At 42.0% G+C, this 23548-nt stretch overlaps 1 protein-coding gene across 3 annotated transcripts in view; it reads right to left on the bottom strand.

Moving 5' to 3' along the window:
- Positions 1-629: 629 nt before the first annotated feature.
- Positions 630-23548, bottom strand: part of LOC122552311 (intercellular adhesion molecule 5-like) — a 31865-nt gene continuing 8946 nt past the window's right edge. Inside the window, exons 3-7 of one of the 3 annotated variants that reach the window (XM_043695049.2) lie at positions 21989-22303; positions 20742-21035; positions 18925-19212; positions 11450-11758; positions 630-1088 (exon numbers count right to left, since the gene is read on the bottom strand). In XM_043695049.2, the coding sequence (XP_043550984.2) occupies positions 934-1088; positions 11450-11758; positions 18925-19212; positions 20742-21035; positions 21989-22303 (1361 nt within the window). In that variant the 3' untranslated portion in view covers positions 630-933. Of the gene's footprint in view, positions 1089-5784; positions 9241-11449; positions 11759-11779; positions 12357-18924; positions 19213-20741; positions 21036-21988; positions 22304-23548 lie in introns of those variants that run through there. The other 2 variants (XM_043695048.2, XM_087983521.1) reach the window with 2 other exon arrangements.

Here is a 23548-nt window from a genome sequence, read left to right as displayed (position 1 = left end):
TCATTTCCAGTCTCGGAAAAGTTCTTGGTCTATTCACTCTATCTATACCTCTCATCATCTTGTACACCTCTATCAATTCATCTCTCATCCTTCTTTGCTCCAATGAGAAAAGTCCTAGCTCCCTCAACCTTTCTTCATAAGACATGCTCTCCAGTCCAGGCAGCATCCTGGTAAAACTCCTCTGCACCCTTTATAAAGCTTCCACATCTTTCCTATACTGAGGCAACCAGAACTGAAACAATATTTTTTTTTTTTTTTTTTTTTTAGATTACTTACAGTGTGGAAACAGGCCCTTCGGCCCAACAAGTCCACACCGACCCGCCGAAGCGCAACCCACCCATACCCCTACATTTACCCCTTACCTAACACTACGGGCAATTTAGCATGGCCAATTCACCTGACCTGCACATCTTTGGACTGTGGGAGGAAACCGGAGCACCCGGAGGAAACCCACGCAGACACGGGGAGAACGTGCAAACTCCACACAGTCAGTCGCCTGAGGGGGGAATTGAACCCGGGTCTCTGACGCTGCGAGGCAGCAGTGCTAACCACTGTACCACCGTGCCGCCCACAAATGGAATTTAATCATCATAATTTCTTGTAGTCTTACAAATTGCACCATAAACGAATGCCAATAAATCAATATTTACTTCAGGAATTTACATTTTTTCTCTCAAGTATTAGAAATACAAAAATGAGCTCATAAGGTATGACTTTCAAAATAAAGGTTTCATAATGTGTTCTCCAGTATCTAGAATATCTTCCAAAATAAATGTGAAAATGTTATAATTATATTAATGAGCATTGCAAGTAGCACATTACACAAAACACAGTCAAAATCCTTGGTAAGGAAAAGATGGTTTTCGTGATTTTGACTTGAACAACCACCAGATCAATTTATACCTCAATTTAGTGATCCTCATTGTTTTTCATTCAATTATCACTGGTATTTCCCAGAGCGATATCAGGTTGATTTCCTTTGCAAAGCTGCCCATGGGCAGTGCAGAAATGAGAGCTGAGTATTATTAGCACCACCAACACGATGACTATGGAAATTATGATGATTAAATTCCATTTCCGTGTTTCATCTGTGAAGACATTAATGAAAAACCAAATCATTAGTTTGTTGCAAAGCAACATGTTGATAATGAAACTCCTGATAATTTCCAAAATCCATTGTTTATTCACATTATTATCATATTTATCAGATAGGCTGCATTGGTTCAAGGCTGCATTTCCATGGGTAATCCTCAAAGGATGGGCAGCAAATGCAGGCCCGGCCACAAATGATATCATCCTATGAAAGAATAAATAAATAGTGTTCATGGACTCTCCACTAACTGTACTTCAGACTGTATTCTTTCCCTTCCTTCATTCTCCCAACATCACATACCTTCATTGAGTACCCCTCATACAGCATTAGATCATTGATTCCTTTCTCCTCTTGTTCTCCACTGCCTCCGATTTATCATATTAATTGTCTGATATTCAGTATGGGATGAGCAGGAATGTCCTGCAACTAATTATGTGAAAATGTTGTTGTAAGCCCCTGCCACGATCTTCATTCTGTCCATCTTTCTTCCCACCTCCATCGTCCCCCCTGACCCATCACTATTACCCTCCATCTGCACCCACCTATCATCAACACAGCTACTTTCCCCCCAGCCCTGCCCCCACTCCCTTATTTATTTCTCAGCCTGCTACCCCCTCCACTTTCCTGATGAAGGGCTGACACCTGAAACATCGACTCTCCTGCCCCTCAGTTGCTGCCTGACCTGCTGTGCTTTTCCAGCACCATATTTTTCGACGCTGAGTCTCCATCATCTGCAGTCCTCACTCACTCCCTCCACCAACTCTATTCCCCTTGCAGTCCACACTTGGAGCTGAACAAATCTGTCTTTGACATTGACCTCCTCTATGAGCCTGTGTTGAATTTCGGACCCCAATTATGTTTCCAACGCTCAGTCCAGCCACTTGCACCACCATAACATTGCATGTCGCAGCCCTGCTTCAACCCATCTGCTGGTGCAACCCATATCCCTGTATTTGTAACCTTGAAACTCACCTTTCCCCTGAAAATCCACCCATTTCAACCAGGTTCATTGCCAGTTTCATAAACTGCACCCTCTGTGAAGTTAATTTCATCCAACGTTTTTTCTCCATACCCTAACACACACTAATTCATCCAAACTCTGTTCCCTGTACTCTAACACGCAACAATTCAACCTGTGATCCCTGGCAAATATCTCTCTCTCGGGATTACTGCAGTGCTCCAGCGAGGACCAGCACCTTATTTTCTGCACGGGCTCCCTGCAGCCTCCAGGACTCAATATTAAGTTCAATAATTTTAGAACCTGGACACGTCGTTCCATTTCCTTTACTCACCCCCACACCTCAGACCCTGTCATGACAGCACATTTTCACCTACTTATGGACCCATTATCAGTTTTTCTCCTTCCCAAGCTTACTAACATCCATCAGTTTGTCTGCCGAATTATCTTTCTCTCTGTCTGAACTCTGTTTCCACTTATCTGCTCATTGCTTTTCCTTTATCCCCTGTCTTCAACATATATATGACAGCTATGAAGAAGTGTCACTGGACTCACAGATACTGCCAGGTCTGATGAGTTTCTCCAGTAAATTCTGCTTTTGCTTAGTGATGCTAGTTTGGATGGGCAAAAGCTTTGTCAGAGAAGTCATTTAAAAAAAAGAATCTTAAAGAAGGACAGGACGTTGGAGAGGTTCAGGAAGAGAAATCCAGAATTTAGGCCCTAGCAACTGATCACATGGGCATAAATGGTGCAACAATTAATGTTGGAGATGTTCATGAGGCCAGAATTAGAGGAGTATAAATATCTCAGAGGGTTATAGGACTGCAGGAGATTACAGAGATCTGAACGAGTGAGCTCATGAACAGATTGGAGAACCTGAATGATAATTTTAAAAGTGAAGACATTGCCTAACCAGGAACAAATGTCGGTTAGTGAACACAGGGATGATCAGCGAGCAGGACTTGCCAAGAGTAATGCAGAGACTGGCATCAGGTTGTTAACAGATGAGTATGGGAGGCCAGCCATAAGTGCAGTGGAGTAGTAAAGTGTCGAAGTAAAGAAGGCATTGATGAAGGTTTCAGCAACACGTGAGCTTAGGCAGGTTCAGAGTCTGACAATATTATAAAGGAGAAAAAATCAGCTTTGTGATGTCAGTACGTGGATGGAAGTGCAGCTTGGGTTATACAGTGTATGGCACTCGGATCCATATACTTCAGTACCAAAGCAGTAACTCAGGTCGGGAAATTTCGCAACCAGCCTCAGTAGAAAGGCCCAAGATCAGTGGCACTTTCACCCTGGGGATGGGTAATAATTGTGGCATAGGGCAACAAGCAGCTCACTGCTTCCAGAAGCTGATCAGAGGCAGCCACATGGATGGCAAAGTGCCAAGTTGGCCCAGTGTTGTTTTGTATTCAGTCACAGGATCAGGGTATCGCTGGCCTCCTCAAAAGACCTGCCTTAGTTTTCTGGCACTTTGTCCCTGTTATATTAAAGGCTGTTGGGCCCTCTCGCCCTTCATTTTCACACTACTTCACCGTTTATAATGCGTAACACCCCTACTCCCCTTATACATCCACATTAACACACACCCTAACTCAACACGAGGACCACATCCATGCCAACTCACCAACTCCTGTCCATCATCAATCCCAATGATCTCTTCCAGCCAACTGATGGCCCTTCCATGTACATTCACATAGAATACACCATATTGAAAACTAATGACCCTATAGTAACAGTGGCATGCGTGGTAAAGTAGTGCTCAGAAATAAAACACACATTCACAAATTCTCTTTTGAAATTGAAATATATTCCGACAAATCCTATACATGCATCAAATCAACCTAAAGGTCCATGGAAGTATTGATAATACAAGCTTCTTAATCTTGTGCAAATAAACATTGAGATATTGATGACAAAGATCCAGAAAGAAAAATTTGTTGTAATCACTTGACAATGTCAATCAAACAAAGTCAACCATTCTCTCCGAATTGTCAAAACTGAATCCCCACTGAGAATATCCTTAAATCAGTCTGGGATTTTAGGTAAGCATGAAATATCAGGACAATTTTAAGAATATTTTATAAAGTACTGGATGTCTTCATACTGGATGTCTGCTTGGCTGAAAGCTCAGTCTCATCAATGAATTAGTAAGCAGTTGATATATGGGGATGGCAGAGTTTTGCTTTGGTATGATAGGTACGGGTAGTGTGGATGAGTTGGCATTGCATTGACATAGGAGCTATAAGTGACCATGGGGGTGGATGTGACAATGGGCTGGCATCGACTGTTTCTGTGTTGTTTGACTTTATCACTGTATGGCTCTATGACTCTATCTGTCTGAACTTGTCATGGAGCTATAAAGGACCATGGAGTTGAATGGAGGCATGACTTGCCTCAATGCATAGAGTCAGAGAGATGTACAGCACGGAAACAGACACTTCAGTCCAACTCATCCATGCTGACCATATGCACTTGGCCCATATTCCTCTAAACTCTTCCTATTCATATACCCATCCAGATGCCTTTTAAATACTGTAATTGTAGCAACCTCCACCACTTCCTCTGACAGCTCATTTCAAACCCGCACCACACTGTGCATGAAAAAGTTGCCCCTTAGGTCCTTTTAATTTTTTCCCCTCTTGCCCTAAAACTATGCTCTCTAGTTTTGGACTCCCCCACCCCAGGGAAAAGACCTAATTTTATAAACCTCTATAAGGTCACCCCTCAGCCTCTGATGCTCCAGGGATAATAGCCATAGCCTATTCAGCCTCTCCTTATAGCTCAAACCCATAAACTTGGCAACATCCTTGTAAGTTTTTTCTGAACCCTTTCAAGTTTCACAACATCCTTCCTACAGGAGAGAGAGCAGAATTGCACACAATATTCCAAGGGTGGCTGAACCAATGTCCTATACAGCAGCAATGTGACCTCCCAACTGCCATACTTAATGCGCTGACCAATAAAGGAAAGCATACAAAACACTTTCTTCACTATGCTATTTGTCTGTGACTCCACTTTCAAAGAACTAGGAACCTGCACTCCGAGGTCTCTTTGTTCAGCAACACTCCCTCAGACCTTTCCATTAAGTGGGAAAGAACTTTTGAACAGAAGGTTCTCTGGTACATGAGTCTTCTGAGCACCATGAACAATGAGTCATAGTGAAGCTGGCTAATTCCCCACAAATTGCAAGGGGGTTAGGAAATGGCAAGCCCTTCGCAGAGTCAACCAAGTTGGGAGGCAAAGTTCAGACTTGCTACCTGCATCTTACTCCATGACCACAAAAATTGGGATGCTGGGAATAGGGGGCAGAAATCCTAGAAGTGGCTCTTGCCCCAACATTTTTAGATGGTTTGGAGCATTTGGACTCAGTGAACATTCAGGCTCAAAGCTGCAGTTTCCAGTAAAACAAATGGAAATGGTTTGTGGTCATAGTTTGTAGCAGGGACTAAAGATAATGCCTTTGGCCTTCCCAATATTCCGAATAATTGTATCTTTTAAGCGTTTCCTAAAACCTACTTCTTGAATAAGCATTGATCAGCTTTCCTAATATCTCATTCTAAGGCTCAGTAGCAAATTATTTTTCATAATTTTGTGAAGATCCCTGCTGATGGAATTATAGGATAAGTCATAATATAGAATGAAACCTGTCTTCATAGATCAAATGTTTAATTTTCTAGCTATTCAACATGAAGGTTAGTCTCTGAAACATATTTACATGAGGCTCCAGATGTTCTTTAATAAGAGCATAAATTTATTGCAGAAAAGAAGAAAAGAACAAATATAACTGACTCAGTTCCAGAAAAATATCATAACTATCTCAGTTCTTGAAGTCTTACTTAACTGACTTTCCAATTTATTCTCCTTAGACTGTTGAGAATATTTGTTTCCAATTCCATTCCGAATCTGCTGCTGTGAACCTCTCACAATTCTGATGTCATAGAGATGTACAGCACGGAAACAGACCCTTCAGTCCAACCCGTCCATGCCAACCAGATGTCCCAACCCAATCTAGTCCCACCTGCCAGCACCCGGCCCATATCCCTCCAAACCCTTCCTGTTCATATACCCATCCAAATGCCTCTTAAATGTTGCAATTGTACCAGTCTCCATCACTTCCTCTGGCAGCTCATTCCATACATGTACCACCCTCTGCGTGAAAACGTTGCCCCTTAAGTCTCTTTTATATCTTTCCCCTCACCTGAAACCTATGCTCTTGAGTTTTAGACTCCCCCACCCCAGGGAAAAGACCTTGTCTATTTATCCTATCCATGCACCTCATATTTTATCAACCTCTATAAAGTCACCCCTCAGCCTCCGACACTCCAGGAAAACAGCCCCAGCCTATTCAGCCTCTCCCTATAGCTCAAATCCTCCAACCCTGGCAACATCCTTGTAAATCTTTTCTGAACCCTTTCAAGATTCACAACACCTTTCTGATAGTAAGGAGACCAGAATTACACACAATATTACAACAGTGGCCTAACCAATGTCCTGTACAGCTGCAACATGACCTCCCAACTCCTGTACTCAATACTCTGACCAATAAAGGAAAGCATATCAAATGCCTTCTTCACTATCCTGTCTACCTGCGACTCCACTTTCAAGGAGCTATGAACCTGCACTCCAAGGTCTCTTTGTTCAGCAACACTCCCTAGGACCCTACCATTAAGTGTGTAAGACCTGCTAAGATTTGCTTTCCCAAAATGCAGCACCAAATGTTCTTTAATAAGAGAATAAATGCCTTTTAAATGTTGTAATTGTACCAGCCTCCACCACTTCCTCTGGCAGCTCATTCCATACACGTACCACCCTCTGCATAAAAAAGTTGCCCCATAGGTCTCTTTTATATCTTTCCCCTCTCATCCTAAACCTATGCCCTCTAGTTCTGGACTCCTCGACCCCAGGGAAAAGACTTTGTCTATTTATCCTATCCATGCCCCTCATAACTTTGTAAACCTCTATAAGATCATCTCTCAGCCTCCGACATTCCAGGGAAAACAGCCCCAGCCTGTTCAGCCTCTCCCTGTAGCTCAAATCCTCCAAGCCTGGCAACATCCTTGTAAATCTTTTCTGAACCCTTTCAAGTTTCACAACATCTTTCCGATAGGAAGGAGACCAGAATTGCACGCAATATTCCAACAGTGGCCTAACCAATGTCCTGTACAGCTGCAACATGACCTCCCAACTCCTGTACTCAATACTCTGACCAATAAAGGAAAGCATACCAAACGCCTTCTTCACTATCCTGTCTACCTGCAACTCCACTTTCAAGGAGCTATGAACCTGCACTCCAAGATCTCTTTGTTCAGCAACACTCCCTAGGACCCTACCATTAAGTGTATAAGTACTGCTAAGATTTGCTTTCCCAAAATGCAGCACCTTGCATTTATCTAAATTAAATTGCCAAAACATTTTCAGTTCCAACTTGAAGAATTGTATGCAAAGTCTCCTGGTTTGAAAGCTCTACATAGCACAGTGGCAGAGGTGGCTGGTTCTTCTGAACTAAACCTTAAAACTTTCTGTTCTGAGATTAAAACTATACTATTTTCCTTCATGTATTTGAAGTGCTTTTCATAAATACAAGACTCTAGATTGGGTTGGGATAGCTGGTCAGCATGGACGAGTTGGACCAAAGGGTCTGTTTCCGTGCTGTATATCTCTATGACTCTATGACTATGAGTATTTTACCTATTAATATAACAGGGGTTCTTGCAGACATTCTACAGTGATCAGATGTTACTGTAAAACTGAGATCTTTACATTACTGTTCCACATTGACTTTCTGACCTTAAAACAATATCACAGAATTAACCAAGGTTCATCTGTCTCTAGTTTGAAATCCAACTCCCTAATAGTGTTTACATGTTGTTCATCATTGCTTCCTAGGTGAAGGTACAGGTTGTGCTGAGGATGCAGGGAGGCTGCAGAAGGACTTGGACAGGCTTGGAGAGTGGGTAATAAAATGACAGATGGAATACAGTGTGGGAAAGTGTGAAGTTATGCAGTTCAGTAGAGAGGAGAGGGGTTGAGTATTTTCCAAATTGGTAAAGGCTTCTGAAATCCGAAGCACAAAGGAACTTGGGAATCCTAATTCATGATTCCCCTAAGTTTAGCATGCAGGTTCAGTTGGCAATTTGGATGCAAATGCAATGTTAACATTCATTTCAAGAGAGTGAGGATACAAGAGCAGGGATGTCCTGCTAATGATCTATATGGCTCTGGTCAGACCACATTTGGAATATAGTGAACAGTTTTGGGCCCCATATTTAAGGAATTGGAGGAGTCCATAAGAGTCTTACAAGTATGATCCCAGAAGAAGGGATTGTCATATAAGGAGCAGTTGAGTACCCTTGATCTGTACTGGACAGTGTTCAGAAAGATGGGGGGGAGGGAGGTGGAATCTGATTGAAACTTACAGAATACTGAGGGGGCTGGATAGAGTGGACATTGAGGCGATGTTTCCACTAGTAGGAGAGACTAGGACCAGAGATCAAGCCTCAGAGTGAAGGGATGACCTTTTCAAACTGAGATGGGAAGGAATTCCTTCACCCAGAGGGTAATTAATCTGTGGAACTCATTGCCACAGATGGCTGTGGAGACCAAGTCATTGAACATATTTAAGACAGATTAGTAAGGGAATCAAAGATTATGGGGAGAAGGCAGGAGAATGGGGTTGAGAAACATCAGCCATGATCGACTGGTGCAGCAGACTTAATGGCCAAGTGGCCTAATTCTGATCCTCTATCTTGTGGTCTTATGGTTTCTGCAAAGCACCTTGGGATATCTATTACATTAAAGGTTCGAGAAAATGCACGTTCTTGTTGTTGACAGAAGGAGTCCTCATCATATGATGATTTTCTTTCATCTTTTAAATAGGTTCCATCATTTTCCCTGAGACACTGATCAAGCTGCTGTGTTTGCAGAACATACATCATATATATCAGAACATATAATATATCTATCAGAACATGTATCATATTAGTTTGTAATTGTTATGGATCAAGTTCCTCCAAAGGAACATCTTCCTGATGATCATTCCCACTGGGCTTCTGTGAATTGGGTTTTCTTTTGTTTAATTTATACTGTCTTCTTTTCTGGGATCTCCACTTGCAGTACAAGGTCAACACTGTAACTATTATCAATAGTATTGCTGCTCCTGCAATCACTAGTATTATCCATATGAAATCTATGAAAACATTGAAAAAACAGAAATCAAATAATCAACAGTGTGGGAAATAATTAATTGCAAAATGCCTGAATATTTCTGAAATCTGTGGATTATAAACAAAGGGTATTTTCCAATGGAATGTCCCGTGTGCTTTATTCAGCTCTTTCATGGCTGTTTTCCTGCTTGTATTCTTCACCTTCTTTCATTCTTCCCACATCACACCCCACTCCTTGGCAGTCTGCCCTCAACTCACTGTCTATACCTGTTTACATTCTGCAGGAATTGCACACGGATAAGTAGATTTAATGTAATGTTCCATACATTTGATATCAAGATTTCTTTTTAAGATGGTTCAGAATTTCCAGCAATCATAATTATTTCCTGTCTCTTACATTGCTATTAGCATGATTATCATGTTTTTTTTGTAAATATATTTATTAACAATTTTTTTTAACTTTACAAACATATAAAATTATTGAAAAAAAAATCACAAATATCAGTATAATAAAGAAAAAAAAAATACAAATTACAATACAACTACTATCTACTAACTACTAACCTACTCTATAATACAAAGCAAACCCTAACACTGTGCAAAGCAACACCAAAAAAAGAAAGAAAACTAAAAAAAATACAAAACAAACACAAAATACAGAACAGCTATGCTCAGCGCAAGGCTCCCAAACAGGAACGGGAGCATTGTATATATACCCATATTAACTCGGGAGACCCCCTCCAGGGCCCAGGGCTTGACAAATCTAATCATCCTGGTTAAACAAACACCCTAGTTAAGATAACTGACAAATCTATATCCAGATAACTCAAGTAGGCTGCCATGCCTTATAAAAATGGTCTGTTGTGTAGTGCACCATGTTTGTGAAAAGGTCCAAGGGAATGTGCTCCATAATTAATTTCTGCCGTCCCACCAAGCCCTGCGGGTTCTCTGACACCCAATTTATCAGAATATTCTTCCATGCACAGTATGTAAGAATATTAAATAGTTTCTTCCCATGCCCGTCTAAAGATGGTAAATTCGGTAGACCTAAGAGGAGAGATTTCGGGTCTACTTTGACTTCAGTCCTCAATACCCTCCCTATCTCTCCCGCCACAGCGCTCCAATAAACACAGAGCCTGTGGCATGTCCAGAAGCAGTGGGTAAGAGTACTTATTTTACATTTGGGGCACACTGAAGATGTCCCTTTTTTAAACTTTGCCAGGTGGTCTGGTGCCAGATGAGCCCTGTGCAGAACTTTTAACTGCATAGCGCATGTCTATTACAGACTGAGATCTTTCGAGTATTCTCCCGTCTGTTCTCCCATGTTTCAGAAGAGATCTCCACTCCCAGCTCTTGCTCCCAGACCTCACATAACCGGTTAATATCCTGCCAGGCCCTGCCACCCAACAGGCGATAGAGAGCACTAACTGAAAGGGTGCTTGTGAAACGTAGCAACAACCTCTCTGTATTGGGCTTATAGGGCTTAGTGAGAAGTGTAGTCTTCTTCTGGATGAAATCCATAACCGGAAAAAAACGGAAAAGGTTTCTGCTGGGCAACCCGTGTTTGCGGCTCAGTTGCTCAAAAGACATTATAACCTCCCCCTCAAACAAGTCTCCCAAACTAGAAACTCCTCTCGCTGTCCATAGTTTGAACCAACATGGATTGTTAACATGAATAATACTCCTGACTGCAGGAATAGCCCCAGCATTGATAATAGTTACAGGGATGGCCTTTTACTGGAATCCTGTCTTTCTTTTTAAGTTTCCAACCCTAATATTCATTTGTATTTTCCCCAAGACACTGATTTGAGCTGCTGTGTTTGCAGTACCTCCAGCTTGTACTTTTTCACTGCTTTTCCCTGTTGCTCCCATCACAATAAGAAGTGAAGCCCAGAGACATGTGCTGCACTCACTGATCTGCCAAAACTCTGCTCCATGGAGTCGCAATGTGTGGATTCACAGCCATAAAGTGTCCCACTCCTCCTACCTTGGAGTTATTCCCCAGGCAGGTGGGGCAAACACAAAGCAGGAGGATGGTGCTTCTACACACAAAGAGGAACACATGCAAGAGACTCTCACTCTGAACCACCCGTACCCAATGTACCAGAGGCCAGTTACAGAGCAGCATTGTTAGAGGCAGGCAACAGTTTATCCATTTGTCCCATTGTCAGGAAGGGTGCAGTAAAATAGGAGCTCAAACTAGTAATGACAATAGAAATATTAGATTCTGACCTTTGACCCTGAGGTCCACTTCCTTCTCATCAATTCCATATTGATTGGTAGCTCTACATTTATAAATTCCTTGATGCTCTGAGGTTACGTACGGAATGTGCAGAAACCCAGAGGGACCAATCACAATGTTGCTGCCATTACTGGGGTTTACCCACTCTAATGTAGGTGAGGGTCTTCCATCTGACTTACAGCTTATTGTAATTTCATCACCTTTAGTAACTTCTACTGGAATGCTTGACATGGGTGTGTTATTTCCTGATATGGTTTTGTCATTTACCGATATGGTCATGATTGTGTCTCGTGGTTTATCTGGAAGAGAGAAGAAAAAGATGAAAATAGGCAGGCAGACAGGATCACTGATACAGCTCTCCAACACGGCTTCAATTAACAGGATGTCCAAACCTCCCACATACCGTGCTGCCATCTATCTTCCAACAGTCATTTCAGAACAGGTGAATCTCTGCAGTTGTGTTATAGCCTGGGACATACTTACAGTCATCTGTTATTATGAGGTATGTTCACAGTGAAATGCAGTCATTGTGTAAATATTAATTCAGCATTACAACTACTGGAACTCATGGTCTAAGAATATCACACAATGTTCACGGTGCTCGGAATATAGGGAGATTCAAAGATTCAATTTCCTAGAATCTGACATCACACAAAATAGTTACATTTAGAGATGAGGTTTTCGATCAGTGCTCATTTTTGACCATGCACACGTACAGTCCCCCATGCTGCATTTGAACAGATGGGATGTAGAGTATTTCTCTGCTTTCCATTTTCCCATCTTTGATCCAGAACCTCTGGGGATCTGGGTTCCCTTGCCCATGACATGTTAAATTCTGTGATTCCCCTTCAATCCAGTTTTCTTGAGCTTTAAAGATCTCTGCTTTTACTGGTGCATCTGTAAAGTTCATTCCAATCAAAAATTAAATTATGATACTGAACAACTCAAAGTTCAAATATTCTTCCAATTCTTCTGCTCATTCTTTCTGGTGCTCTCCAGATTTTAATATTTAGAATAAAATTGGTTTCTATTTTAAAACCCAGTGTCTGTATCAAGCAGAACCAGGCAAAGTAAAACACAGGATAAAAGGAGGAATAACCTGCCCTGAATTCTGTGAAAAATGTAACATTCTGAGTGCTGCTTTTGAGAAATTTCCAATTTATTTTAGGTTTCTGTTTGGATCCTGATTAATTGAGGGAAAAAAAGGCAAATAAATTTTACTGAGGGGTTCCCCTCATAGGATAATTATAATAGGCTTTTTAAATACTGGGACATTGCCTGAGATAGTGGTAATATAAAAAGGGAAAGCATTCCTAGGCTGTGTTCAGGAGAATTTTCTCCAGCCGTAAGTGTCCAGACCGATAAGAAAGGAAGCACCGCTCAACCTGGTCATGGGAATGGGCCAAATGGAGCAAGTGTCAGTGGGAGAACATTGAGGGCTCAGTGATCATCGTATCATCAGTACAATGGCAGAAAATGACATTGGTCAATCCAGAGTATGAATATTCAACTGGGGGAGAGTGGCCTTCAGTAGGGCAAGAACACAGCAGGATCAAGTGAACGACAACCAAAGGCTCACGGGAAAATCAATGGCTGAACAAAGAGCTGTCTTCAGAGAAGAAATGGTCTGGTCTGAAGAAATGGCCTTCTTCAGGCAGGGCTTATGCCCAAAACGTCGATTCTCCTGCTCCTTGGATGCTGCCTGACCTGCTGCGCTTTTCCAGCAACACATTTTCAGCTCTGATCTCCAGCATCTGCAGTCCTCACTTTCTCCCTGTTTATGACATGTGTCAGGTAGTAATTACAGTTGAGAACCAAGTACAATACAGAAGGTTCAGAAGTGATGTTAAAAAGCAAAATGAGAAACAGATTATGTGGACTGACAGTTAACATAAAGAAAATCTGGATATCACTGACAGACACATCTACAATAAAAACACAGAACATTATAGCGCAGAACAGGCCCTTCGACCCTTGATGTTGTGCCGACCTGTGAAACCAATCTGAAGCCAATCTAGCCTACATTATTCCATTTTCATCCATATGTTTATCCACTGACCATTTAAATGCCCTAAAGGTTGGCAGGGTGTTCCACATCCTTACTACTCTCTGCGTACCTCTGACATTTGTCCTATATCTATCACCCCTCAATTTAAAGTTATGTCCCCTCGTGCTAGCCATCACCATCCTAGGAAAAAGGCCTTCCCTCCATACCAGGTAACATCTCAGTAAATCTCCTCTGGATCCTTTACAAGGCTTCCACATTTTTCCGACAATGCAGTGACCAGAACTGTACATAATACTCTAAATGCGCCATACCAGAGTTTTGTACAGCTGCAACATGACCTCATGGCTCTGAAACTCTCTCCCTCTACCAATAAAAGCTAACACACTGTATGCCTTTCTTAACAACCCTATCAACCTGGGTGGCAACTTTCAGGGATCTATGTACATGAACACCGAGATATCTCTGCTCATCTCCACTACCAAGAATCTTACCATTAGCCCAGCACTCTGCATTCCAGTTACTCCTTCCAAAGTGACTCACCTCACAATTTTCTGCATTAAACTCCATTTGCCACCTCTCAGCCCAGCTCTGTAGTTTATCTATGTTCCTCTGTAACCTGCAACATCCTTCCGCACTATCCACAACACCACCAACCTTAGGTCATCTGCAAATTTATTAATCCATCCTTCTGTGCCCTCATCCATGTCTTTTATAAAAATGACAAAACAGCAGTGGCCCCGAAACAGATCCTTGCGATGTACCAGTAGTAACTGAACTCCAGGATGAATATTTCCCATCAACTACCACCCTCTGTCTTCTTTCAGCTCACCAATCTCTCATCCATGCCCCTAAATCGCCCTCAATCCCTATACCTCCATATTTTCTGCAAAGTCTACTGTGGGGAATCTTATCAAATGCCTTATTGAAATCCATGTACACACATCAATCATTTTACCCTCATCCATCTGTTTGGTTACCTTCTCAAAGTACTCAATAAGGTTTGTTAGGCACGATCTACCCTTCACAAAACTATATCGACTATTGCTAATCAGCTTATTCCCTTCTAGATAATTATAAATCCTATCTGTTTGAGCCCTTTCCAACACAAGCAAAGTAAAGTTCACTGGTCTACAATTACCAGGGTTGTCTCTTCTCCCCTTCTTGAACAAGGGGACAACATTTGCTATCCTCCAGACTTCTGGCACTATTCCTGTAGACAATGCCAACATAAAGATCAATGCCAAAGGGTCTGCAATCTCCTGCTTGGCTTCCCAGAGAATCCTAGGATAAACCCCATCTGGCCCAGGGGTCTTATCTATTTTCACTCTTTCCAGAATTGCTAGCACCTCCTCCTTGTGAACCTCAATCCCGTCTGGTCTCGTAGCCTGTATCTCAGTATTCTCCTTGACCACATTGTCTTTTTCCAGTGTGAATACTGATGAAGAGGGTGGTGTAAGGGGGATTCGGGACAATGAAAGGGGCAAGTGGCATGGCTGAGGTGGTAAACTATTTTTCTATTTCTGTCTTTACCAAAGAGGTAGATGCTGCCCAGGCCATGGTGACAGAGGAGGAAATTTCATCACTTTGAATGGTTTAGATTTGATAAAGAGGAGCTTTTGGATAAGCTGTCAATATTTAAAGTTGAAAAGGTGAAGTGATGGGAAACAGAGAGTAACAGCTAATGAATACTTTATGGGCTGGAAGTAAACTTGTAGTAGAGATCCCCAGGGTTGTAATGACTATACCCTGAATGTTTGAATATAAACAGTCTTGATCATGTTGTGTAAGGGACAATTCCAAAATGCGTTCATGTCACAAAATGTGGAAGCATTGTAAACTGTGAGGAGGACAATGTCAAGGTCATTTATAAGGGCTGAAGTAGGCAGATCGGTGACAGAGGCAGTGGCACAGTGGTATACAGTTAGCAACAAGTTGTCCTGGGAGGCTTCAACATTGAATCTGGACCCCAGAAAGTGACATGACATTTGGTCAAACATGGACAAGGAAACCTCCTGCTGATGACCATAATCCCCTCCTATTCTGAATTTGTACTCCTCCATCTTGAACATCATTTAGAGGAAACACTGAGGGTAGCCGGGTGCAGAATGTACTCTGGGTGGGACACTTCAATGTCCATTGCCTAGAGTGACTCGGCAGCATCACCACTGACTGAGCTGTTCACTAGACTGGATCTGTGGCAGGTCAAGAGGAAACCAATGAGAGGAACAAGCAAACTTGACCTCATCTCTACCAATTTACCAGCTGCAGATTAGTCTATCCAAGACAGTAGGAGTGATCACCACACAGTCCTCGTGGAGACAAAATGCTGTTTCCACATTGAGCCCTCATCATGTTGTGGGCTCTATCACTGTGCTAAATGGGATACACTTTGAACAGATTTGGTAACTCAACACAGAGTATTCAGGAGGTACTGTGGGCAATCAGCTGCAGCAGAATTGTACTCAGCCCCAAAATCAGAAATTGCTGGAGAAATTCAGGAGGTCTGGCAGCATGTGTAGAGAGAAAGCAGGGTTAATGTTTCAGGTTCAGTGACCCTTGTTCAATAATGATTGTTGGCAGGAAAAGGTTTGTGTATATGCTGAAGGAAGGGTGGGAGGGAGGGGAATGGAGTAACCAATAGATGGAGATGGAGCTCGCAGAGACAAAAACAGTTGGGCAGACAAACAGAATGATCAAGGTCAGCCTGGGAGAGTGAATAGCTGCTGATGGGGACCATGCATTGTTCAAGGTAGCAGCCCATGTGGTGACAAGGCCTTGTCTTAATAGTTTTTTTTTGCTTCTTTCACGTTTTCACAAGGGACACAAAGTGAGTGTTTCATTAAATTATAGTCTGTTAATACATCATGCATACCATTTCTATGCTGATTTAACATATGTGTTCACCTTTGTAATGCTTCTGAGGCATTGCTTTTTCAAATAACTAGCGATCACTCCAATCCATGTATCAATATATTTATCTGCTATAATCTAAATTCACTTTGTGAATCAGAACAATCCATTTCTCTCCATCAAAAGGCCAGAAGTGGGTATGTTTGCAGATGATCGCACAATGTTCAGCATCATTCACAACTTCTCAGATATTAATTTAAAATCGCAGTGATTCATAACATTGCATTTAAAATCATTGAATACGTCTGTGTTAGCTTCTGACAATGAGAGGTCCCACAGGAAAACTGTTCACACTTACCTGCAGTTTTTCTTTCATTCATGTGGGTTGGAACTTTGTTTATAACTGGGAATGTTCTGTCATGGAGTGTTAGTGCCTGCCAATTGGTGATAATATAGTTTTGGAGCAGTGAATTACAGGAACGTGAACTCAAGCTCTGAATCTGTGAGATGGTGGCAGGAAGATGAACCTGGCTTACAGAAGGAGAGAATTGGAAATGTAGGATTTCTGGCTACAAGATAGTTTGGAGAGACAAGTTAAAGGACATGTTGATGGCTGGACTAATATTGATTTAAGAAATGTTCATAACACTGGAGAGGGGTGATGGTCAGAATTTTATACTTGCTTTCATGTGTGGACTGACAAGTGGGGATGTGGTGGGAGGCTGGTGAGTAAAAATCAGACAGAATTCCAAAGGGCACGATGCCCGTGACCTGGAACTGGACTGCTGTCTTTAAAGTCAACATTTTGGGAGCACTGAGCTGCATTACGCTTTCATCAGGTGGTAACCTACAGTGAATATTTTACAAAGCCTCTTGCTGCATTCATAACGCAGCTTTTTAAAACCTTGCTCACTGAGGCCATTTCCACAAATTGGCTCTGCTCCCCCTCTCCCTCCACGACCACATGAAATGGTGAACCCCTCTGACAATGAATCTGATGCAATCTCTTCAATTGGAAGGAAATGGAAAGCCTCCTTCATGGAGATGCTGCATGGAAAATAGGAATTGAGCATCCACATGGCACAGATTGCATACTTGCCACAAACTATATCCTCATGGATGAAATCAGGGATGAGGCTCAGTCCCAGGAAGATCACATTCTCTGCCATCGGTTGTGAGAATACAATATCCTTCAATTGGCCACTGTCAGCAAACAGTGACAAACTTTTACAATGTCTGCCTTCTTATGGCAACATCTTAGGTACAAGTGCCATGGGACAGTTCTTGGACACAGCAGAGAAATAAAAGGAATTGCATTACTGACAAGTTGAAAAATAAGATAAAAATACAGTAACACAATAACACGAAAGGGTTGACATTACAGCAAGTTGGAGATTTCAAATAGGCATTACAGTACAGCAGCTCAGCACAGGGCTCCACACATGATCTGCATGCCCACACCAGACCCTAGTCCAACAGCCGTCCTCTCTCAGCTGCTCCAAGTTAAGTGGCTAAACTATCTCCCCCGTGGAGGTCTCTGCCTGGGACTCCTGCCTGCGCACTGCTCTGGGGCTGTTTCCCTGCACTGTACAGGTGCTAACAGCCCACCCTCTGTACCAGGGCTCACAGCCCACCCACTGTACCAGGACTTTTACCCACCCACTGTACCAAGGCTATCACACACCCACTGTACCACGGCTATCACTCACCCACTGTACCAGGGCTATCACCCACCCCCTTTACCAGGGCTCGTTGCACTCAGTGTTCCAGAGTTCAGTGTTCCGTGTTCCAGGAAGTGCACACTGCACTGCCAGGAGCCCTCATTTCTCTACTGCTGTCCCTTCATTAACTCACTTTACCCACTTTCAAATTCAGCTCATGTCAACACATTTTGCATCTACTGAACAGCCGAGCTACACAAGAATATTGGAGGGAAAGACATCCGTCATTACAGCTGGAGGGTGTGCTAGATTAACCTCTAGGAGTTTTTCAGTTTGTGACTTCTTTTGTTTTTACATTTTATTTATTTTACCCTCAGCAAATTATACCAGAAAAAAGAGAACCATTTCTTCACAGAGTATTTCTGTTTAAGTGTTGGACAATATATCACTCTTTTTGCAATCTTCATGGGCTGAATGTTAACTATTCATTTTTCACAACTGTGTCCAATTATCTCCATTGAAGATGCTATTCCAGGATAATTCAGGTCCTATTATTATCCCACACATTACAATAGCTCACTGTGACTCAACTTTAAATTTCCCCTCTGCTGTCCATGTGGAATTGCCCATTCTTCCTTCAGTATCATTCCAGTGATCTGGTTAATATGTAGACCTTGCTTCATGGGAAGTGAACACACACTCCCATGATTGCACTCTGTGGCACAATGCACCGGGGTAATAATGGACAGTGTCCTCACATGTCCTGACCCCAGGATCTGTATCCCTTTGGTCTCAGTGACAAAGGAGCTGCTGCAGGGCAGTCCCTGTGTGAGGAGACCAATTCAAATTGGTTCGGACTAAGAGGAAAGTTGAGATGAGGATTTCATTGTCTCCATTTGAAAAAAAAATCCCACTGACTTTTTGTGGGGAAAGTAATGCTACTTACACAGGACATGGAGGGTTTCAATCTGTTGTTTAATAACAGGGCTTGTCATTGACTGATCTTGAAGTTTCAGTTCAGCTTCACAGATATACTGCTGTCCATCCAGCTTAGCTTGAGCTTCTACTGTATGAGAGATAGTGAGCCCAGTACTGCTTGATCCATTCACTAATATGTCATTTCCTTTCTTCAGACTGAGTTCAAGATCCCCTGAGACATTTAACACAAGGCATGTAATATTAACCAGATTTCCTTCCTGGCTGGTTGGTACTTGGATTTCAGGGGAAGAGAAAGCTAAAAATAATAGAAAGATACTGTTAGAAACATTGTTGTATCTAGTAGTCCCTCAGTGTGAGGTTAATAACAATGAAACAAAGGCAGGCGGCACTCAGTGCTAATTACTCACTATCCACTTCACTGCTGTATCAGGGAGATGTACACAGCCCCACAGTATCTTTCTGTATTCCCTCAGTATTCCTGGTGTTCTGGTCAGCATACATCCCTGATCCAAATCCCCTGGAACTATTGAACTGTTGATTCTGCTCATTTCTTTTTGTAGAATCCTACAATCTCATTTATTTTCATTGTTCTCAAGACTTTGGAAGCACTGAAGGAGCCACATTTAACACCTATCCTCAGTGAGTTTACTGTAAGTGGTTCACTCCAGAGGATATGTGCAATCGAAACAATGGAACTGCTCATCAGTAATAATTCTCTGGCTCTGAAGCAATCTGAGATCTCCTGAGGGTGAGTATGTGATTACATGAATGCAAAATTCTTCTTTAATTTGGTGCTCTGATCATTTGTGTTTGCAACTTTTGAAACTATATTCATCATTATTGTAAAATATACACTGGCCAATCTCTTTACGGGTAACTGCTTCTCAGGAGGTTTCATTCTGCATGAAGGTTCTGTTTTGTCAGCAGCTGCTTTAATATTCCATGTCGTACAAATACCTTCAACGATTCCATTGTCTAAAGTTGGATAGCAATATTTCCTCTGATATTTGTTGTTATGTGTGACCCACGTTTCACTGACTACTCCTTGAAAATGTCTACAAAACCCCCAATCTTGAAGAGGGCCACGACCTGTTTCTTCCCACAAGCTGCCAATGCTGGAGATACTCAGCAGTTCTAGGAGCAAGTATGCAGGGAAAGCAGACTTAACATTTCAAGTCCATTGACTGTTCACCACAACTCAAGAGTTTCTCCAGCATCTTCTGTTTATCATTGCAGCTTGTCGGGAACTTTGGTTGTTAGGGAACTTCAGTTACATGTAATTAATGACTTAGTGATCAATGATTTATTCATGGAAGAGGATGAAAACACCTTAACAGTTAGAGATTCTCTCTTTTCTTTTCATACACCATTTTCTTTTGTCAATCTGAAACCTCAGGTTTATAATCCAAATGATAAGATCACTTGTTTAAACATTGAAACATTCTGTTGTGATCCTGGAATACTAAGTGTGAGTAACATTCACCTATGAGCAGCACCTATGATTGACAATGTCAATCACATTATCTCAGGATCTCGGAATACCTCGAGTCATTAAGACTTTCTCAGAATGCTTTTCATTGACAGAGGGTCATATAGAATATATGGCACAGAAACAGACCATTCCAACGAATTAGCCAATGTTTATGCTTTACTCAACCAAGTGTCTGAGTATACAAACATTTCCACAAGCTTCCCAATTTGTTACTCAATGAAAAGGATTTTATTACTGAAAGTGGTGGAAATGCTGACATGTTGTATTGTTGACAGTGATGAACTATCAGAATATTGTCTGATTTTGAACTCCCCCATAACCAGCATTCTTACCATACACCTCAATGAAAGCACTATTATTCTTTGAGGGAATTGATGGATATTTCTCAAAATCGGCCAGACAGACGATTTCCATCAGACCAGATTCCTGTGGTGTCCATGCTGCTGTTATTCGGACAGTGTTGGAATTTGGCCTTGTGGTATCTGAGTTCAGTTCCACACCATCCTGAAACCATCTTACTCTCATCTTCTCAGTAGGATAGACATTTGAGACCTCACATGTTAATGTGACCTCTTGCTTCACTTCTTTGGGTCTTTTGTCCAGGATTCTAGGCTGATCCATGAAAGCTGTAATTCAGACAAGAAATTCACTTTATTTTAATTTGCTGCAGTGTGTTTCAGTTTATAATGGACAGAGTGGAAAACTGACCAGTGTAGGTATTAGATAATACACCACCCCAGGAATATATCACATTCACTCATAGTCAGAAAACTGGAGTCATCTGGAGGACCTCACCTCTTTTATTTTCAAATTAATTCTTGCTACTTTTCAGGCATTTCAAATGCTACATCTGTTTCATGTGTGCCAGTCACCCTGAGCAGTCCATAATAATGCACTCCTGATTTATCTTCACTGTGATCTTTACTCGCCTCTGTCTATAACATCCCGGCTAAGGCTGGGATTTCAGTGTTCATAACCCAGGTGTAGATTTTTGTAGTTGTCTTTGCCCTCTCTTTATAATGAGGTTTATTGAACTATTTATCACCCCCCCCCTCTCCTCATTACTGAGTGATGTTTAAGGCAGCGTGGTGAAATTCCTTCAGAAATTCCTGTCACTGTCAGGAATCTGCTGGCTGCCATGTGGCAAAGCAAGAGGTGACTGCCTCAGCCACCCAGTGTTCCTGAAAGTGGAAGGAGCGCCCATCAGTACACTTTAACCAATGGAATGTCTGGCAAGTCAGAACATACTCCAACTTGAGCTCTCCACCTTGAAGAAGGAAAATCAAGAGATGTGGGAACGGGTAAGGACATGGGGCTACAGTCAAAGATTAGTTATTGAACAGCAGAGTAGGCTCAAGGAGCTAAATGGCATATTCCCACACCTGTTCCTTATGTTCATCTGCCTCGCAAAGACTTTATTGACTTTTTTGGACTAGATTTTGCACACCCTCTGGCAGGCTTAAAGACTTGTGGAACATTTACATATTGCTTCCCATTGCTTATTCTCAATAAGTTATGGATATTTAATCTTTGATATTCTCTCAACAAAGAAAGCATTTTTTGTGCAATTGGAACTTACCGTAAGTTTGCAGAGTGACAGAAGAGTTTGTGATTGACTTTGTGGTATTAGAGCCCAAGTCCACTTCAGCCAAGCAGGTGTATTCCTGTCCATCATCTGATCGACTTGCAACGAAATTGAAGACATTTCTCAACCTTTTATCTTCATCCGGAAGACCTGGTTCACCTGTGGAATCTCTCTGGACAATCTCACTCCCTCTCAGCCATGTGAGAATGAGTTTGTTGTTTGGATAGACTCTTGGGCCAATGCACTCCAGACTATATGTTCTGTTAATCTCCAGTACTTCAGGGAGTAATGTAATGCTTATCTCTCGATCTATGAAAAATAGTTAACAGAATTCTTTGAAATAATAGGTCTCTGAAAACTCCAGTTCTACTCTTGTTTACTTTCAACATATCTATCTTTCATTCCATATATAAATAGTCCTTGTGTGCAGTAAAGTTTATCCCAGCCTGTGCCTGGCCCATCAAGCAGTGATCAAATTCTTTTTCATGCATCATGCTCTACACTATGGCAAGAACATGGAGTTGGGATTCTGATTTAATAGCACTAAAATGCGCACTGTTTTCAATAACAACATATAAAATTGTTGCTGAATCAAACCATAAAATGATACGACAAAGGAGGCAATTCTGTTGAGCAATCTTCTCCATTCCCTCCAATCGATTCTACTAACCAGTTCAAACCCCACACAGCTGTCAATTCTCCTTCTTCAACATGGTTCCAGTTCTCCTGCATATTTTTAGTTCAAGTGTTTATCATTCATCTTAATGTAACCTTAGGCCAGGAAATACATGAACTCCTGCAGCAACTCACCAAGCTCCTTCATGAGCTCCCCCCCCCCCCCCCCACATCTGTGGCCACTACCATCAGGAAGGGCAAGGGCAGCAGAAACATGGGAGCACTACAACCTACAGGTTCCTCTCCAAGCCATTCACTATCCCCCCAACGCCTCATCTTCATCAGACTGGTGAGTTTTGGCATTCATAGTTGGTTGCAATTGTATAATCAGCCAAATCTCACTTTACCCTGTGCTTTGGTGCTGTGTTTGACTAAAGTTAAACACTAGGAGAAAGTGAGGACTGCAGATGCTGGAGATCAGAGCTGGAAAATGTGTTGCTGGAAAAGCGCAGCAGGTCAGGCAGCATCAAAGGAGCAGGAGAATCAACGTTTCGGGCGTAAGCCCTTCTTCAGGAATCCTTCAGGAGCTAAAGTTAAACACTGCACACAATAAAACAGCAAATTACTGCAGATACTCGAATCTGAACTGAAAACAATAGACAATAGGTGCAGGAGTAGGCCATTCGGTCCTTCGAGCCAGCATCACCATTTATTATGACCATGGATGATCATCCACAATCAATATCCTGTTCCTGCCTTATCCCCATAACCCTTGACTCCACTACCTTTAAGAGCTCTATCCATCTCTTTCTTGAAAGTATCCAGAGACTTGGCCTCCACTGCCTTCTGGGGCAGAGCATTCCATACACCTACCACTCGCTGGGTGAAGAAGTTTCTCCTCAACTCTGTTCTAAGTGGCATGCCCCTCATTTTTAAACT

The sequence above is a fragment of the Chiloscyllium plagiosum genome, unplaced genomic scaffold (genome assembly GCF_037043375.1).
Source record: "Chiloscyllium plagiosum isolate Xiang-an unplaced genomic scaffold, Cpla_swu_hap1 HiC_scaffold_45, whole genome shotgun sequence".
NCBI lineage: Eukaryota > Metazoa > Chordata > Chondrichthyes > Orectolobiformes > Hemiscylliidae > Chiloscyllium > Chiloscyllium plagiosum.
Note: the sequence above shows the minus strand (reverse complement) of the source record. Positions and strands in the feature narration are given on the sequence as shown.